Source organism: Mytilus trossulus, chromosome 1 (genome assembly GCF_036588685.1).
Source record: "Mytilus trossulus isolate FHL-02 chromosome 1, PNRI_Mtr1.1.1.hap1, whole genome shotgun sequence".
Classification (NCBI taxonomy): Eukaryota; Metazoa; Mollusca; class Bivalvia; order Mytilida; family Mytilidae; genus Mytilus; species Mytilus trossulus.
Window position 1 is genome coordinate 111,182,937 of NC_086373.1, and position 14,891 is coordinate 111,197,827.

Genomic DNA, 14,891 nt, shown 5'->3' on the forward strand with positions numbered 1-14,891 from the left:
TTCGAGGTATTTTTTAACGTGCTATGCAATAAATTTAAGAGTTTTAAAATTTCTAACGGTTGAAGGCTTTACAGCGACTTATGGTTGCTATCACCTACGTCATTTTGTCCCTTGAGGATAGTTGTCTAATTGGAAAGTATACCACACCTCCATATTGTCCAGTTAAATATAACCTGATCATACTAATCTGCATGCCAGAGGTATCATAGGTTCACCATAAACTTTCAGACTTTCAACTAATATGTCGCGTAACACCCCCTCCCAAAAAACCGCCACATGGTCCAAGACCACAATTTTTCGTTGTTCGGGGTACTTGCCATTAATTTTGTTTCACCCCTTCCAAATTTATTTCTCCCTGTTTAATTCCTCAAATTGCAAGAAAAGGGGGGATGACATTACACTGTAGAAAAAGAATTTTAAAGGAAAGTAGTGATTTGGTCCAGCTGAAAAAGGTTAAAAATTAGCACTTCGGAAGCTGTCAAAAGATTTTAAGACGCCCTAAACATAAAGTTGTCCATATTTTGAGTTAGAGCCGATGAAGTTTTCTATTATTTTGATATAATTTGTCCCAAAAGTAGTACAACATACTCTAAAATTCATTGAGAAAGCGCAGATGGGGATTTCTTTAATTTTCGTTTATGTTCTAAATGAAACGCACTACGAAATAGTTGTGATCTCGGACCACATACACGCACATACTGTGTGATTAGTAAAATTACTTCTATTTTGTAACGTAAAGGTTGCGTAAAGTCCAGTGGCAAATAGTTCATGCATGTTCAGGACAGTATGTTTTCCGAGTGAATGTTAATATAAGCAGACATGTTAATCTAAAGTATATTGCGATGGTATTAGTTTTGTAGTTTAACAGCATTAGCATTTTAAATTTCGACCAAGGTGCACTTTCAGTCGTGGTTCATTAATTTTAAATGATTTGCATAGTTTACATGTTTTAGTATTGACATTTTAATTATGATCATTTAAAGCCCTTAAGTAATTGTGTAAGAAATGATATTTACAAATATAAATATCTGTCAAACAAATTCATATTTTTAAACAGCTGAACGATTTGATAGATTTGTTCTTGATCTCTGTTTGATCTCGTACTGGTAAGGAGTTGTGGTAATAAAAGTCAAGCGCTGAAGATATAAAGTCTAGGGCTGTAGATTTAAAATCAAGTGCTGTTACTTTAAAATTCAGCGCAAAAGATACAAGGTCCTTGAAATATAAAGACCTGTATATCTAAAAGTGTAGCGCTGGAACTGTAAAGTCATTCTACAACGCATGCATTTACATCTCCAACTCAAGACTTCATATTCCAGCGCTATATTTTTTATATATTTACGGCGATATTCATACGTATATATTAGTATCGATGGAGTCTGTGATAGATCCAACATCTTCAACGCTGGACATTGCATCTCTAGTCCTGCATTGTATATCTACAGGGCTTGGCTTTACATATAACGATATAATCAACACATACAGCGCTGAACATTCAAGATGAACATGAATTGTACATCTCTAGTGCTGGACTCCAACACGTGATTCTATATCTTCAGTGCTTGGCTTAACTTATACAAACATTCAACTTTATATCTCCAATGCTAGACATTTAAAAATCCGCTATATTTGTGGTGTATGTACAACGCTAAACTGTACATTTGCAGCGTTTGGCTTTTGATCTACAGTACTTGATTTAACATTCTAGAGCTGGACTTTGAAATCGACAACTCTTTACATGTATGAGACCAACCGAGTTCCGTAGATGTTTATTAGGTTTTCGATTTTCAATTCCATACGACCATAAAGTTGTCATAACTTCTCCATAGAAAAAAGTTTCTTTATAATTTATCGAGTTCTATAACAATTTGGAAAGCATAAGGATAGGGGAAAAACTATTATTATGTATCTCTTTTTTTCAAAATGCAATTAGAAAGAGACGCTAAGAGATGGCAATACAATGCTTTAAACTTACCTCCAGAAAAGTGTAGTTTATTTAAATTTAAAAGATAATATATTTGATAAAAATTATAATAATGCAAATTTAGAAGAAATATTGCGCCTATACAGCATTATTAAATATGAAAAACCCCATTACCGTATGAATAAACCAATATCACTTGGTTGTGTGAAGATAAACAAATAAATGTTCAACCGTTTACAAACTAACCTGTAATCTATTAGATATAAGCGCAAATATATTCTGAACTTATATGAAAGGAAATAAACATTATGTAGAATTTCTAAGACTTTCCAAATTCTTTGAAAAAGTTTTGCATACTGGTGAATTGTATATGAAGAAGTGTATGGCTCATACAAAATGCATCTACATGTATAAAAAATATTAAGATTGGTAATTCGGCTAACATCCTTCAATCTTTCAAATATTATTACATGTGTTTTGTGGTTTAGGTCTTTCTCCTCTCCTTTTCATGATATTACCATGCAACCGCACTAAAAGGGAAATACACAATTTTACATTAATTCATACCGACAGGTTATTTCTAGGCATATGTTCAATAGCGACCTACAGTTTGTAATGTCTGTGTCATGTTGGTCTCTTGTCTCATAGGCAATTATGCCACATCTTCTTTTTTATATATGTATTTCTAGTTCGAAAGGTAGGCGTTTGATATCAGATACCTAAGTAATCAAGATAATATTCAAACAAGTTAAACTGATCAGTATTTTCACTTTTCCCAAACGGGGGTAGCCTTCCGACTACATCTGATGCTTAGTATTTACATTTTACATAGGCAGCTTGACTAGACTTTGGGTAACTTAAAACTATATATACAGTCCGGGTTCTTATTGAACGTTGACAATCATACACATGGATGTCTTTTGAGGGTAAACTGGAGTATTTTAATGGATAAGGTGAGCCGGAAATGTGACATGTTTACCGTTCATTGATATTTGATACAAAGTAATTATAAAAGTTGTGACCTGATATTTTAATTTTGTCTCAAAGCCAAACGAAATATCACAGATGACAGATAATACTTCATCACATACCCACGTTTTTACGAGGTGTTTCGAATATCTATTGTTATTTTCTTCTGATCTTTGAAGTAAACAGGGTATCAGTCACAATAATCACTACTTAGTCTTTCCGATCTTTGATGTAACTGATTATACCTTTAAAACAATTATTGTCAATATGTGACATTCCAAGGTCAACTTTACATACATTGATTTTTTAATTAAAAAAAATTGTAAATTAATATGAATGAATATGTAAGTGGATATGAAAGTTTTCTGATTGGTTTTAGAAGTTGACGTTTGTCTGGCCGCTAGTCGTTCAAATAAAAATTAATATCCTGATTTTAGTGTATTTTTCTAGATTTCTTCTTGCTCGTTCATTGCCCAGTTTTATATGGTTTTACTTATATATGATTTGAAATTGATATTAAAGCGGTCTGGATGTTTAGTTATATTTCAATATCAAAACTGTCAAAACAATTTATTTAGAAGGGCCTTCCAGCAATTTGATTTTAATCATAGGAAACTATATAAATGCAGGCTTTACAACCCCTTTTTTTGAAATATTAAACTACTTATTATCTATAAGACATATGGAAGACGAGTTTCATTTTTTAATAAAATGCAATGCATACGAAAAGAAACGGAATGTTATTCCTAATAAAGTTTGCATTCAATATATGTATTTTTGTCAGGCTTTAATTTTTGTTTTATGCTTTTTCTGAATTCTGTTTTGGGTTTCTTGGGTGCATATGACGTGGCTCTGTACTTAAAAATCCCGGCATTGTGGTATCATTCTATGATTATTTCTGTATATTCTTGTCTTTCGTTTTGCTAATGGGCTTTGTCCGTGTGCCTTTTTGTCTTTCTTTTTTCAAGCATGTGACGTGGCTCTGTACTTATACATCCCGTCATTGTGCTATTGTTTCATGGTAAATGTTTGTTTATACATCTGTTTGTTTTATAGTGATTAAGATTATAAACACAACGTTGACTGCTGTACCCCTTTTTTGCCATTTTTACCTACTAGTATTATGTCTGTACGTTTTGTTAAAACATCGTTGTCAATATAATTTGATTCATACGACTGCCATACAAGTAAGAGGTTTAGCTAGCTATAAAACCAGGTTCAAACCACCATTTCTACATAAGAAAATGCCTGTACCAAGTCCGCAATATGACATTCGTTGTCCATGCGTTTGATGTGTTTGAGCTTTTGATTTTGCCATTTGATTATGGAACTCCTGTTTTGAATTTTCCTCAGATTTCAGTATGTTAGTGATTTTACTTTTTCAATGTAAAAACTTTCCTTATATTTCAAATTATGAGCAGTTTATTTGATTTATGTCCTGTGAGTCTGTATATTCAAATATTCCAGTGTCAAGATTAAATAGCACTTGTTTTGAAATAAGCGAAAAAAATAATTTCAGAAACGAAATATACATGTAATGGTTTACTTTTATAAATTGTGACTTTGGTTGAGCGTTGTTTCCTTTGCACTCATACCAAATCTTCTTATATCTATGAAGTAGAGTGGTGTATTTTTTTTTATTATTAGAAAGGGCTGATGGTTTATTTAATTCATTTTCAAACTAAGTCTGGTATGGAGTGTAGTTAAAATTAGTCATGGCTTGGAGGAAACATCTGAACTTTTTTTCAAGTCCCCGCCATTTATACTGAATAAACGACTACATGTATCTCAATCGAGTATAATGATCATTTTACACGAACAAAACATACATTGCACCAAGAATACAAAATTCCAAGACATAAATATATAATTCTTAGGAATTAATATACAATTCTTTTGTGGAACAACTTCAATGTGTGATTGTACAGTCATATGTAAATAACCTATAAGATATGACTGTACAATCACACATTGAAGTTGTACAGTCATATCTTATATGTTATTTATTAAATATCTTTCTTTCATTATAACTATAAACCATATTATGATAAAAAACAAAAAGATAAAAAAAAAAAATATTACTGAAAGCATAAATATCCATATAACATAAAGTGCCCATGGAAAAGGGAATGCTATTTTAATTGTATCCTATAAAGTAGCGACTTGTGTTACCTAAATTTAAAAATAAATAAATTAAAAGTGTTTTTAAGTTTTAAATTAAACTTTCCAATAAAAAAACAACAACATTTAATTTGTGAGCTAAGATCTTAATTGTCCGTATGTCTTTGATGTTTACAAATAACCAAGTGTCCATGCATCTATTGGCTGTAGGTAGCTACGTTCGCCAGGTGAGATACACAGTGTAATCACTTGTCATAAGTTATGTCACTTTACGTAGAAAGTAAATATTGGACAATTACAAATTACTTAGTAAAACTAAAAATACAATGTTGACATAACTTGACACAAGGTAGCAAAGATTGTGTCCATTTCAGTAACAAAACATCTTATTTGTGTACATTTTAATAGTATTTGATGTAATCATAATAGTTACTTCATTCTTTGTGTCAAAAGGCGTTACACATGAATGAACACACGAATAAAAGGTATAGAAGATGATCGGTTCAAATTATTAAGTCTTTTTAATCAATGGGTCTTTTTCGCACGTCAAGGAACTACTTCGTGGATAAATACTAAATGTCATTTATTAGAAGGGATTTAAAACTGTCAGTTGATGAAAGTGAAGATTTAAATGCAGATAATAAGGGACTTACACATTTGTTATATTCGTCTTCTTTTGTGTGAAATTATCAAAAATGTTGTCAAGAAAAATTAATTAGAAATATTTTGGAATATTGTTTATATTTAATAAGAATATAAATAGCCGAGGTTTGAAGTGTGTTACTGGTATGGACAGTCTTAAAAAATGAAATGTGATATAGAAATCAGTGTCACTGCGGAGGAGGAAGAATATGATACTATACAAATCCCTCAATGTTTACGTCAACCTACTGTGGAACCTATATCCAATGTTGTCAAACACAACGATTTAGTCTGTCTCCCAGACAGATATGCAAACAAACTTAGAAAATCGAGCGAGAATAGCGAGATCACAAATGGACATTTTGGAAACGATTTGGTTTCGAGGGAGAAAGATTTAAGTACCGCTTTGAAATGGATTAAACAGGAAATTGTAAGTAAATTTTCAGGATTATCAATACATGTATATCTTCAAGTATTTTGAATAGAAAATGAGATAATTTGTTGAGTTGTTAGATTGCTATTCTACGACAGATAATTTAATTACCAGTACTTTTTATCAAATTCGATGCAATTTTGTTTTAGAACTGCATATATTCCTTCTTTCAAATGTTTTATAGATATCTTTATCAGTATTAAAACAGGTATTAATAAAACTTTTTCATTGACAAATACTTTCACTGAATACACATCATTGTGTGTACTCAGCTACACTGAAAAAACTATTGAAAAATGCCACCTATGTAACTGCACTGGGATCAAATTTCCTCAACAATGATATGTTATAGGACTCAGTTTAATACATCGATGCTGCACATTACATCGCATACGTTTAAAGAGATTCGTTGGCTACAATGCAAGCTTTGTGCTTTATTCATCGGTCGTACCTTGGTACAACTATCCGTACTACTGGTATGAATGGCTGGACAGTTCGAAGATTTTGTGATGAAAGGAAATAGTTGACTTTCAGATTGATATATAATGTTTATTGTTCTGAATAATATTTTCACTCTTCTTTATACAAATTCTAATAAAATCTGTTTAAACAATATAACGATGTAAAGTATGACAGTAACCCAACGACAAAAACTCGAGCACAAAACATTCCACAACGGACGGTTACTAGTCTATGCTACATAATGTCTGTAAATACCAAACTCTACAAAACTTGTATATAAGACTTTTAAGTTAACAAGTACTTTCAAAGATAGGGTTAAATATTTCTATTCATTTTAATAACACCATACAGAGAGTAATTTGTTTCCTTTCTACATATAATAAGGGCGGTGTGAATAAGATACAGTTATACGGTCCATGAAGCAAATCAAACCTTTTTTCAGTATGATATGATTTCTTGATTACACGCCTGTAACGCTCAGTGTTAACTTTGTAATAACCTAGCAGGTATAAATGTATACTTAGAGCGCCTATAGAAAAGAAATATTTTTAAAATTAAATTAAATGAACCAATTTTACTGCACCGTATGCTCACTTTGACATAAAAAGTCTCTCCAGCGATGCTCGCGGCCAAAGTAATTACTAATAGCTATAATAGCAGACCTTAACAAACATGTGACTAGCTTGAAGTACTGAAAAGGGATAAAAGTATACCAAACACGGGCAAGCAACCCCAGATCTAGTGATATATATATTCGTTAGAATATTGTAAGAATGGAATTAACACGTAAAAGAAAGACTATAATAGTAATCGTTTCATGAACTAACTATTAATGCATGTATACTGTCTGTCAAAATCCTGACTTAGGACAGGTACATTAGGCTGTGTAAATTATACTAGGTTTTCTTGGACCGCAACAATCCCCTTTTCCATCACCGGACTAGCGAAGGGTACAGAATCATACAGCTAAATAAAATTCATTACAGGAAAGCATTAGTTGTATAATTATAGATAACAAAATCATCATCATATGACAATCTTATCACAATTCTTTATATATATTGATGTTTCTTTTTGTACAGATGATCATAAATTATTTTAATTAACATATTTTCTGTAATAGCAACTAAGAGACCGGGGCAATACATTTTGTTATTACCAAACATTTTGAAGTTAATGTATATTGATTAGTTAATGGTAATCAATAAGAAATCCATCATTATGATTGATATTAATTGGACGTGTTTGAAATCCGTCATTATCGGAATGTAACCCTTATAGATGTAATGTATTTCATATTTGTCATGTTCCTTCATTATAAACTATGATTCATTAATATGAATACACATATTAGTAAATTATATAAAAAAATATTTTTTATAAGACGAGTGATTAAATCGAACTTGGAATTAGTCAGACCACCACGATATCAAACAACTCTAGACGTTTTAAACATACGAATTCTCTACCGCGAACGAATAATTACAAATGCATTGTATTACATTTTATACAAACAAATTGAATGTCTCTATTTATAAAACTAAACATTCTGCGTAAAATTGAGAATCACTACCATAGCGTCACATTATTTATAGAATAGTAAATTATAACATTTTAAGTAAAAGTAAAGCCACGGCTAGCTATTATAATACTTCAAAACTTTAAAGTAACATTTTTATTTCCAGTTTGATATACAATTAAGTTGTCCTTTTAACCCCTAAATAAATTTCTAGACATTATGGACATAAATCAAAATAATTTAGACAGACCCATTGAAAAGTCTAAATCCATCTAAATCTAAATCTTCCTTAAATATTTGATTACGATAGTAAGTTATGAAAAAGTAAATCCATTGAGAAACGGTGTTATAAGGGACAGGTTGACACAGATAAGATCATAAAACAGCCTAGTGTTATTTTCTTTGATAATAAAAGATCGTACCCAAAGATATAATGTACAAATAATTAACTGTAAACAAAAACAAACCAATGTCCCCGATCAGATTGATCAAATTATTCCGCTCTAATAACAAGTCGTTCTTCGTACAACACTGTTAACCTCAGGGCCAAATATAAAATCTTACTAAGTATAATGTCAAACAAATACAATAACAATTTGTATATTATATATTTGGTTTAATAAAAAACGTTATACTGAAAGTTTAATTGGTGAAACTGTAATTTACGTTCAAATCGGAAATAAACCCGTCACCAATTTTGTAGGAATTACTTGACATGCATATTCAGTAATTTCTAAATATTATTATCAGTAAACATGGTAAAGCGTTATGTTTGTTTTTTTTGTTTTTTTCCCCCAACGAATTGAATAGATTGTGACTTTTTATCTGTATTTTTTACTTTTTACAAAGTCTACGTACGTTCATTGGATTTCACGGATAGAAATAAACGAAACAACCCATACAACTAAAAGTTATCAATACAACAACCTATAAATGTAAATGTATGAAACTCATAAATAGGCTCGGTTTTGATGCTTTTGATTGCGCCTTTGTATTGTGTCTGGGATTTCATACTTCATGCATGTGTATTTCACCAAAACAGTGTATTGCTGAATGATGTTATTATCTATATTCTGTATAAAGACATATGAGCTGATCTGATTTTATTCAGAATTCTCAAGTTTGTCTCGGTTCATCTTTTTATAATGACATTAGAAGAAGAGTTATATTATTCAGTCAGAAATGGAAATATGATATGAAGTATTTAATATTAAAATGGCGTGTTGACTTTGTGAAAGTTATTTTAAGTATTTATTTTGCATTGATATCCGTATCATATAATAAATTTACGATGCAAAGTGTTAAATGTTAAAATATTGATGTAAATATTCGTCTGTAAGAATAGGTTACGTAAAACGAAACGAGGTGTTTTTATTCTGTATTTAACTTGAAGAACAATAAAGTTAGCATATCATGTCGAATTTCACACGATCTAAGACTTGACATCAGCATTAATGGACTTTTTTTTAATTCAATAAATCGCCAGACAAAATAAAAAGGTCATACATTCAGTTTTTGTTATTGTAATAGTTGAAGTACTCTTAAAAACTATTAAAAGTAAGTTAAAATATATGTTAAGACGTTACTTCAAGTACTGACTTATTAGCTCCATTAAAAACTCCTAGTGTTCTTTTATATTTTATTTGAAAGCAATACACAAGTACATTGATTTTCTATTGAAAAACAATTAAATATGTTAGAATCAATATTTGCCTCAATTTGTAATATTTCGTCATTTTGTCCGTCAGCAGAGAATCAGATAAAGGATCAAGACCGACCACTTATGTTTTTTTCTCTCTGTTAAGACTCCAGCTTCAGACGAAAAAAAATAATTGAAAATTAATGCTTCTTTTTTTTTATTTTTCAGCTTCAGATGAAGGAACAAGACCGGTCCCTCATGAAACAATTTATAGACCTTCGCTCAACAATTGTGCAATTAAGATGTATGTACGAATTTCAAAGTTCTAACTCTGACATTAGTAGTTTAAGTGGTAGTAACTATTCACTGGACGAGTCCTACAGACATTCACCGCCACTAAGACACGGACTTAATGGACACTTAGAGGTAGAAGGAACTGAATTCCGTGCTCGGACTTCATCATTACTTACACCAAGACGGTCAAATATTACTCATATCAAATGGAGAAGTAATGAATATATCTGATGCTGTCTTTTATCAATTATTTCTTCCTGTTTTGTTAATTTTTTTTGCACTTGATAACAGATCTGTTTTTATAATCATTTATAATCAGGTCTGTAAAGAACATAATACCAGTGAAATTTCATTTGTACATTTTGTACTTATTGGTAGAATATTTACTTCAAGTTCGACTCCGTGCGTGAAAACGTCCAGTATCGTGCTTTATTTAATTTTTGAAGGTTCTTTTTATCAAAAGTAACTTAAGTATTTATTTGCATTCCAATCTTAAACATTGAATTATTAACAAGACATATACAAGGGAGGCCACTCGAAGCCCTTGGTGGTAATTCTCGTTAATAAAACTGTCGCAGTAAATAATAAAAACACATTTAAAATATGAGGACAGTTTCATAGCAATAAAACAGTTTGAACGTCACATGCGACTTAACTTAGTAGTTGTGTCGCTTACATATATCGGTCTATGTGCATCTTGAAAAAAGTCACACTACAAACACACTAGAACAGTATACATGACAAAGTTTGTTTTTTTTTCTGTATATGTTTGGCTTCTTGCCCAAAACACAAAAAAGGTAACATAATCGTAATTTAAGGGCAGTAACTCCTATACATACTCTTCTAACGATTGCAGCAAAATTGGTCTTTTCTAGTCAATGTCTGCATTAAAAATGGTAATGACTCATAAAAGGAGTCGTATGACACTTTTGTTGTAAATGGTCGACTTTCACATTTCCAAAATTCTACTCGGTCAGATTTTTCTATTCAGAGCGGTTTTTAGGATAAAAGATAAAGCTTGCATTTAATTCGTTTTTTATTTTGTGCCACGTCAACCAAGTTTGGTTAACTAAAATGTATGACCCTGGAGTGTCAGTGGAGAAGATTTTTGTAAAAGTGAACGAACGACGTCGTACGACAAGTGATGATAAAAGCTCACTTGGACCATAGGGTTAGATGTGCTACCAAAAAAAAATGATTGCCGTAATCATTTCCTTAATATAAAGTCAGTATAGTTAAACCATTAGATTGCAAAAAACATTCACATCCAATCTAAATCAATTTAAACACCACCCTACATCAACATTTATTTGAACTGAATAGGTAGCAGTGCCACATACCAAGTACGTCACACTGTTCCAGTCTTTCGTGTATACACTTTACACGATACCAAGTACGTCACACTGTTCCCGTCTTTCGTGTGTACACTTTACACGCTACCAAGTACGTCACACTGTTCCAGTCTTTCGTGTGTACACTTTACACGCTTATTTCAAGAACATGAAAGCAATGTCTGCTGGGTAACTATAAAAATGCGATCGTTTCTGTCATTCAAAAAAGACTGTTGATTTCCAATAAAGCCAATTATATGCAATATAGCAAGGACTGAAAATTTCAAGTTAACAAAAATACAGAACTCCTAAGAAAATTCAAAACGGAAAATCCGTAATCAAATGTCAAAATTAAAAGCTCAAATGCATTGAACGATTGGATAACAACTATCAATATCTGACTTAGTATAGGCACTTTTTGTGTAGAAAATTGTGGATTTAACTTGGTTTTATAGAAAGCTTAACCTTACCCTCTTACTTGCATGACAGTCAAATATGTAACAAAGAAACATAAAAATGCACATAGACAAAGCACATGAGCAAAATATGAAATTCAAGAATAACCATAGCACAATTACACAAAGACGGGATGAATAATTACATAGCCACGTCATATGTAATAAAGTAACAATGTAAAGTTCCGTGGTATAATTGTGATTTGACCTCATCCTTTTGTTTACATTAGTTTATTAATATCTATTATTTTTACCTTTGTTTTCGCCGATTTTATGTGCTTTCTATACAGATGTTCACCCATTTTGTAAGAATTCAATCAGTAATATTTCAAATGATAATTGAGATAAATGCATTATTATTTCGATTTTCAGTTGCAGTTCATCGAGCCAGAGCTGTATGCCAAATTTTACTGATATCGAAGACATAGCCCATTTACTGTAACTTGACCTTAAGTGTCTATTTCAATTGATGCAATTAGTATTTGTGAAAGATTTCAACTTATTAAGTCATTAATAACGCTCCGATTCAAACTTAAATATGGCAAATCAATCAAATTTGCCAAAAATCGTCACTTTTCAGATGGTTTTTGTCAAAAATGAAAGTGGCCGCATCCTTGTTCATCCTCAACCTTTATATATTTTATGTATAATCATCAAATACAACTTACATTTCAATATTACGAATGAACACAAATGTGGCCAATTTCATTTTAAACAGAAACCTTCTAAAATTTTACTAAAATGCTAAAATTGTGAAGATTTCAGTAATTTAGCATGACTTTATGATGCTAGTACCCGATATATGTGCATTATATAGTCAAAAACAGCCCATATTTATGTAGCAGAACCATTCTGCTTTCCAATAAATAGCTTAACGATTACATTATCACAATTTTGTAAAACTGCTATATTTTGGGGCCAAAAAGGGGTCTTACCGAACCTACTCCTTTTGAAAAAAAATAATCTGATTGAACGCGTCGAAAAAACTAAATATTTTTTTCTGACTAAGAAAAAACATTACCCCAGCCACTCCACCCCCGTTTGGAGTTGATTGGTGGCTACCTTATCAAAAAGGCGATAGGTATGTACATGTTTGATAAAACAAACACTGTTCTTTATTTAGCTTTTCAACGTTGTATATTATCAATGCTCACAATAGACAGGTGTAACTGGCATGTAAATGTATGCAATTTTAACCATAAACAAGAGCTCCTGGAATGCTAAATAAAGGTACTGCGCATAGATTGGCAATGTTAACCATATACAAGAGCTCCTGCAATGCTAAACAAAGGTACTGCGCATAGATTGGCAATGTTAACCATACACAAGAGCTCCTGGAATGCTAAATAAAGGTACTGCGCATAGATTGGCAATGTTAACCATATACAAGAGCTCCTGGAATGCTAAATAAAGGTACTGCGCATAGATTGGCAATGTTAACCATATACAAGAGCTCCTCGAATGCTAAATAAAGGTACTGCGCATAGATTGGCAATGTAACCATATACAAGAGCTCCTGGAATGCTAAATAAAGGTCATAGATTGGCAATTTTAACCATAAACAAGAGCTCATGGAATGCTAAATAAAGGTACTGCGCCTAGATTGGCAATGTTAACCATATACAAGAGCTCCTGGAATGCTAAATAAAGGTACTGCGCATCGATTGGCAATGTTAACCATATACCAGAGCTCCTGGAATGCTAAATAAAGGTACTGCGCATAGATTGGCAATGTTAACCATATACAAGAGCTCCTCGAATGCCAAATAAAGGTACTGCGCATATATTGGCAATGTAACCATATACAAAAGCTCCTGGAATGCTAAATAAAGGTACTGCGCCTAGATTGGCAATGTTAACCATATACAAGAGCTCCTCGAATGCTAAATAAAGATACTGCGCATAGATTGGCAATGGTAACCATATACAAGAGCTCCTGGAATGCTAATTAAAGGTACTGCGCATAGATTGGCAATGTTAACCATATACAAGAGCTCCTGGAATGCTAAATAGAGCTACTGCGCATAGATTTGCAATTTTTACCATATAGAAGAGCTCCTTGAATGCTAGATAAAGGTACTGCGCATAGATTGGCAATGTTAACCATAGACAAGCGGTTCTGGCATGTAACCTTACATAGTAGAGCAATTTTAACCATATACAAAAGAGGGACGAAAGATACCAAAGGGACAGTCAAACTCGTAAATCTAAAACAAACTGACAACGCCATGGCTAAAAATGAAAAAGACAAACAGAAAAACAATAGCACACATGACACAACATAGAAAACCAAAGAATAAACAACACGAACCCCACCAAAAACTAGGGGTGATCTCATGTGCTCCGGAAGGGTAAGCAGATCCTGCTCCACATGCGACACCGTCGTGTTGCTTATGTGATTACAAATCCGGTAAATAGTCTAATTCGGTAGGTCAAATTCATGAAAGGAAGGGGATTGTAGTTACGACGTAAGGAACATATCCGATATCATTTGTGAAACGGTTATTCCATAACGGTCAACCAACTCGTGATGGCGTCCGTAAAATTTACGAAGGGATGATTTCAACTTCACCATTTGGAACTCTTGGTTTAAAAACTTCCTTGTGAGCAGTAACCCTCTATCAAGAAAATCATGATAGGAAATGCAAGCACGGGAATATCGTATCAATTGGGAGATATATACCCCGTATGCAGGCACAAAAGTTTCTGTGCATGATACATTTGTATCGCATACTGATTAGGAAAACTCAAAAACAGAGAATTGAAATTGTCTGTTTTGACGTAAATTCTAACTTTTTGTTCCAAGCAGACAAACAAGAAGCAGATTAACTATCTGCAGTGTACTGATATTTTTTTTAGGTTTAACGAGACAGATGCGATCAACATAGTAATCAATCCTTGAACTAATGGGGAAAAAATGTATTTGAGCGGACCAATAAAGTTCTTCACAACATGTGTCATGCAATCTGTCATTGAGTATATGCTAATTTTGGAGTGAAACTTTTAGTTTTGTGTACAATTGTAGTTATGAAAAGACAGCATTAATGTTTCTTAATAAATGTGTGAATCGGGCTTAGAGATATAACGTAATAATAACAACAA

At 32.2% G+C, this 14,891-nt stretch overlaps 1 protein-coding gene across 1 annotated transcript; it reads left to right on the forward strand.

The window, feature by feature from the left end:
- Positions 1-5,342: 5,342 nt before the first annotated feature.
- LOC134697606 (uncharacterized) lies at positions 5,343-10,253 on the forward strand. The gene is made up of 2 exons (XM_063559893.1): positions 5,343-6,086; positions 9,938-10,253. Exons 1-2 carry the CDS (start codon positions 5,820-5,822, stop codon positions 10,232-10,234), a joined length of 564 nt encoding a protein of 187 aa, XP_063415963.1. The 5' UTR covers positions 5,343-5,819; the 3' UTR covers positions 10,235-10,253.
- Positions 10,254-14,891: the final 4,638 nt, after the last annotated feature.

Coding starts and splice junctions, on each gene's coding strand:
- LOC134697606 (XM_063559893.1), top strand. CDS start 5,820: ATGAAATGTGATATAGAAATCAGTGTCACTGCGGAGGAGGAAGAATAT. Junction 6,087..9,937: donor AATGGATTAAACAGGAAATT/GTAAGTAAATTT, acceptor TTTATTTTTCAG/CTTCAGATGAAGGAACAAGA.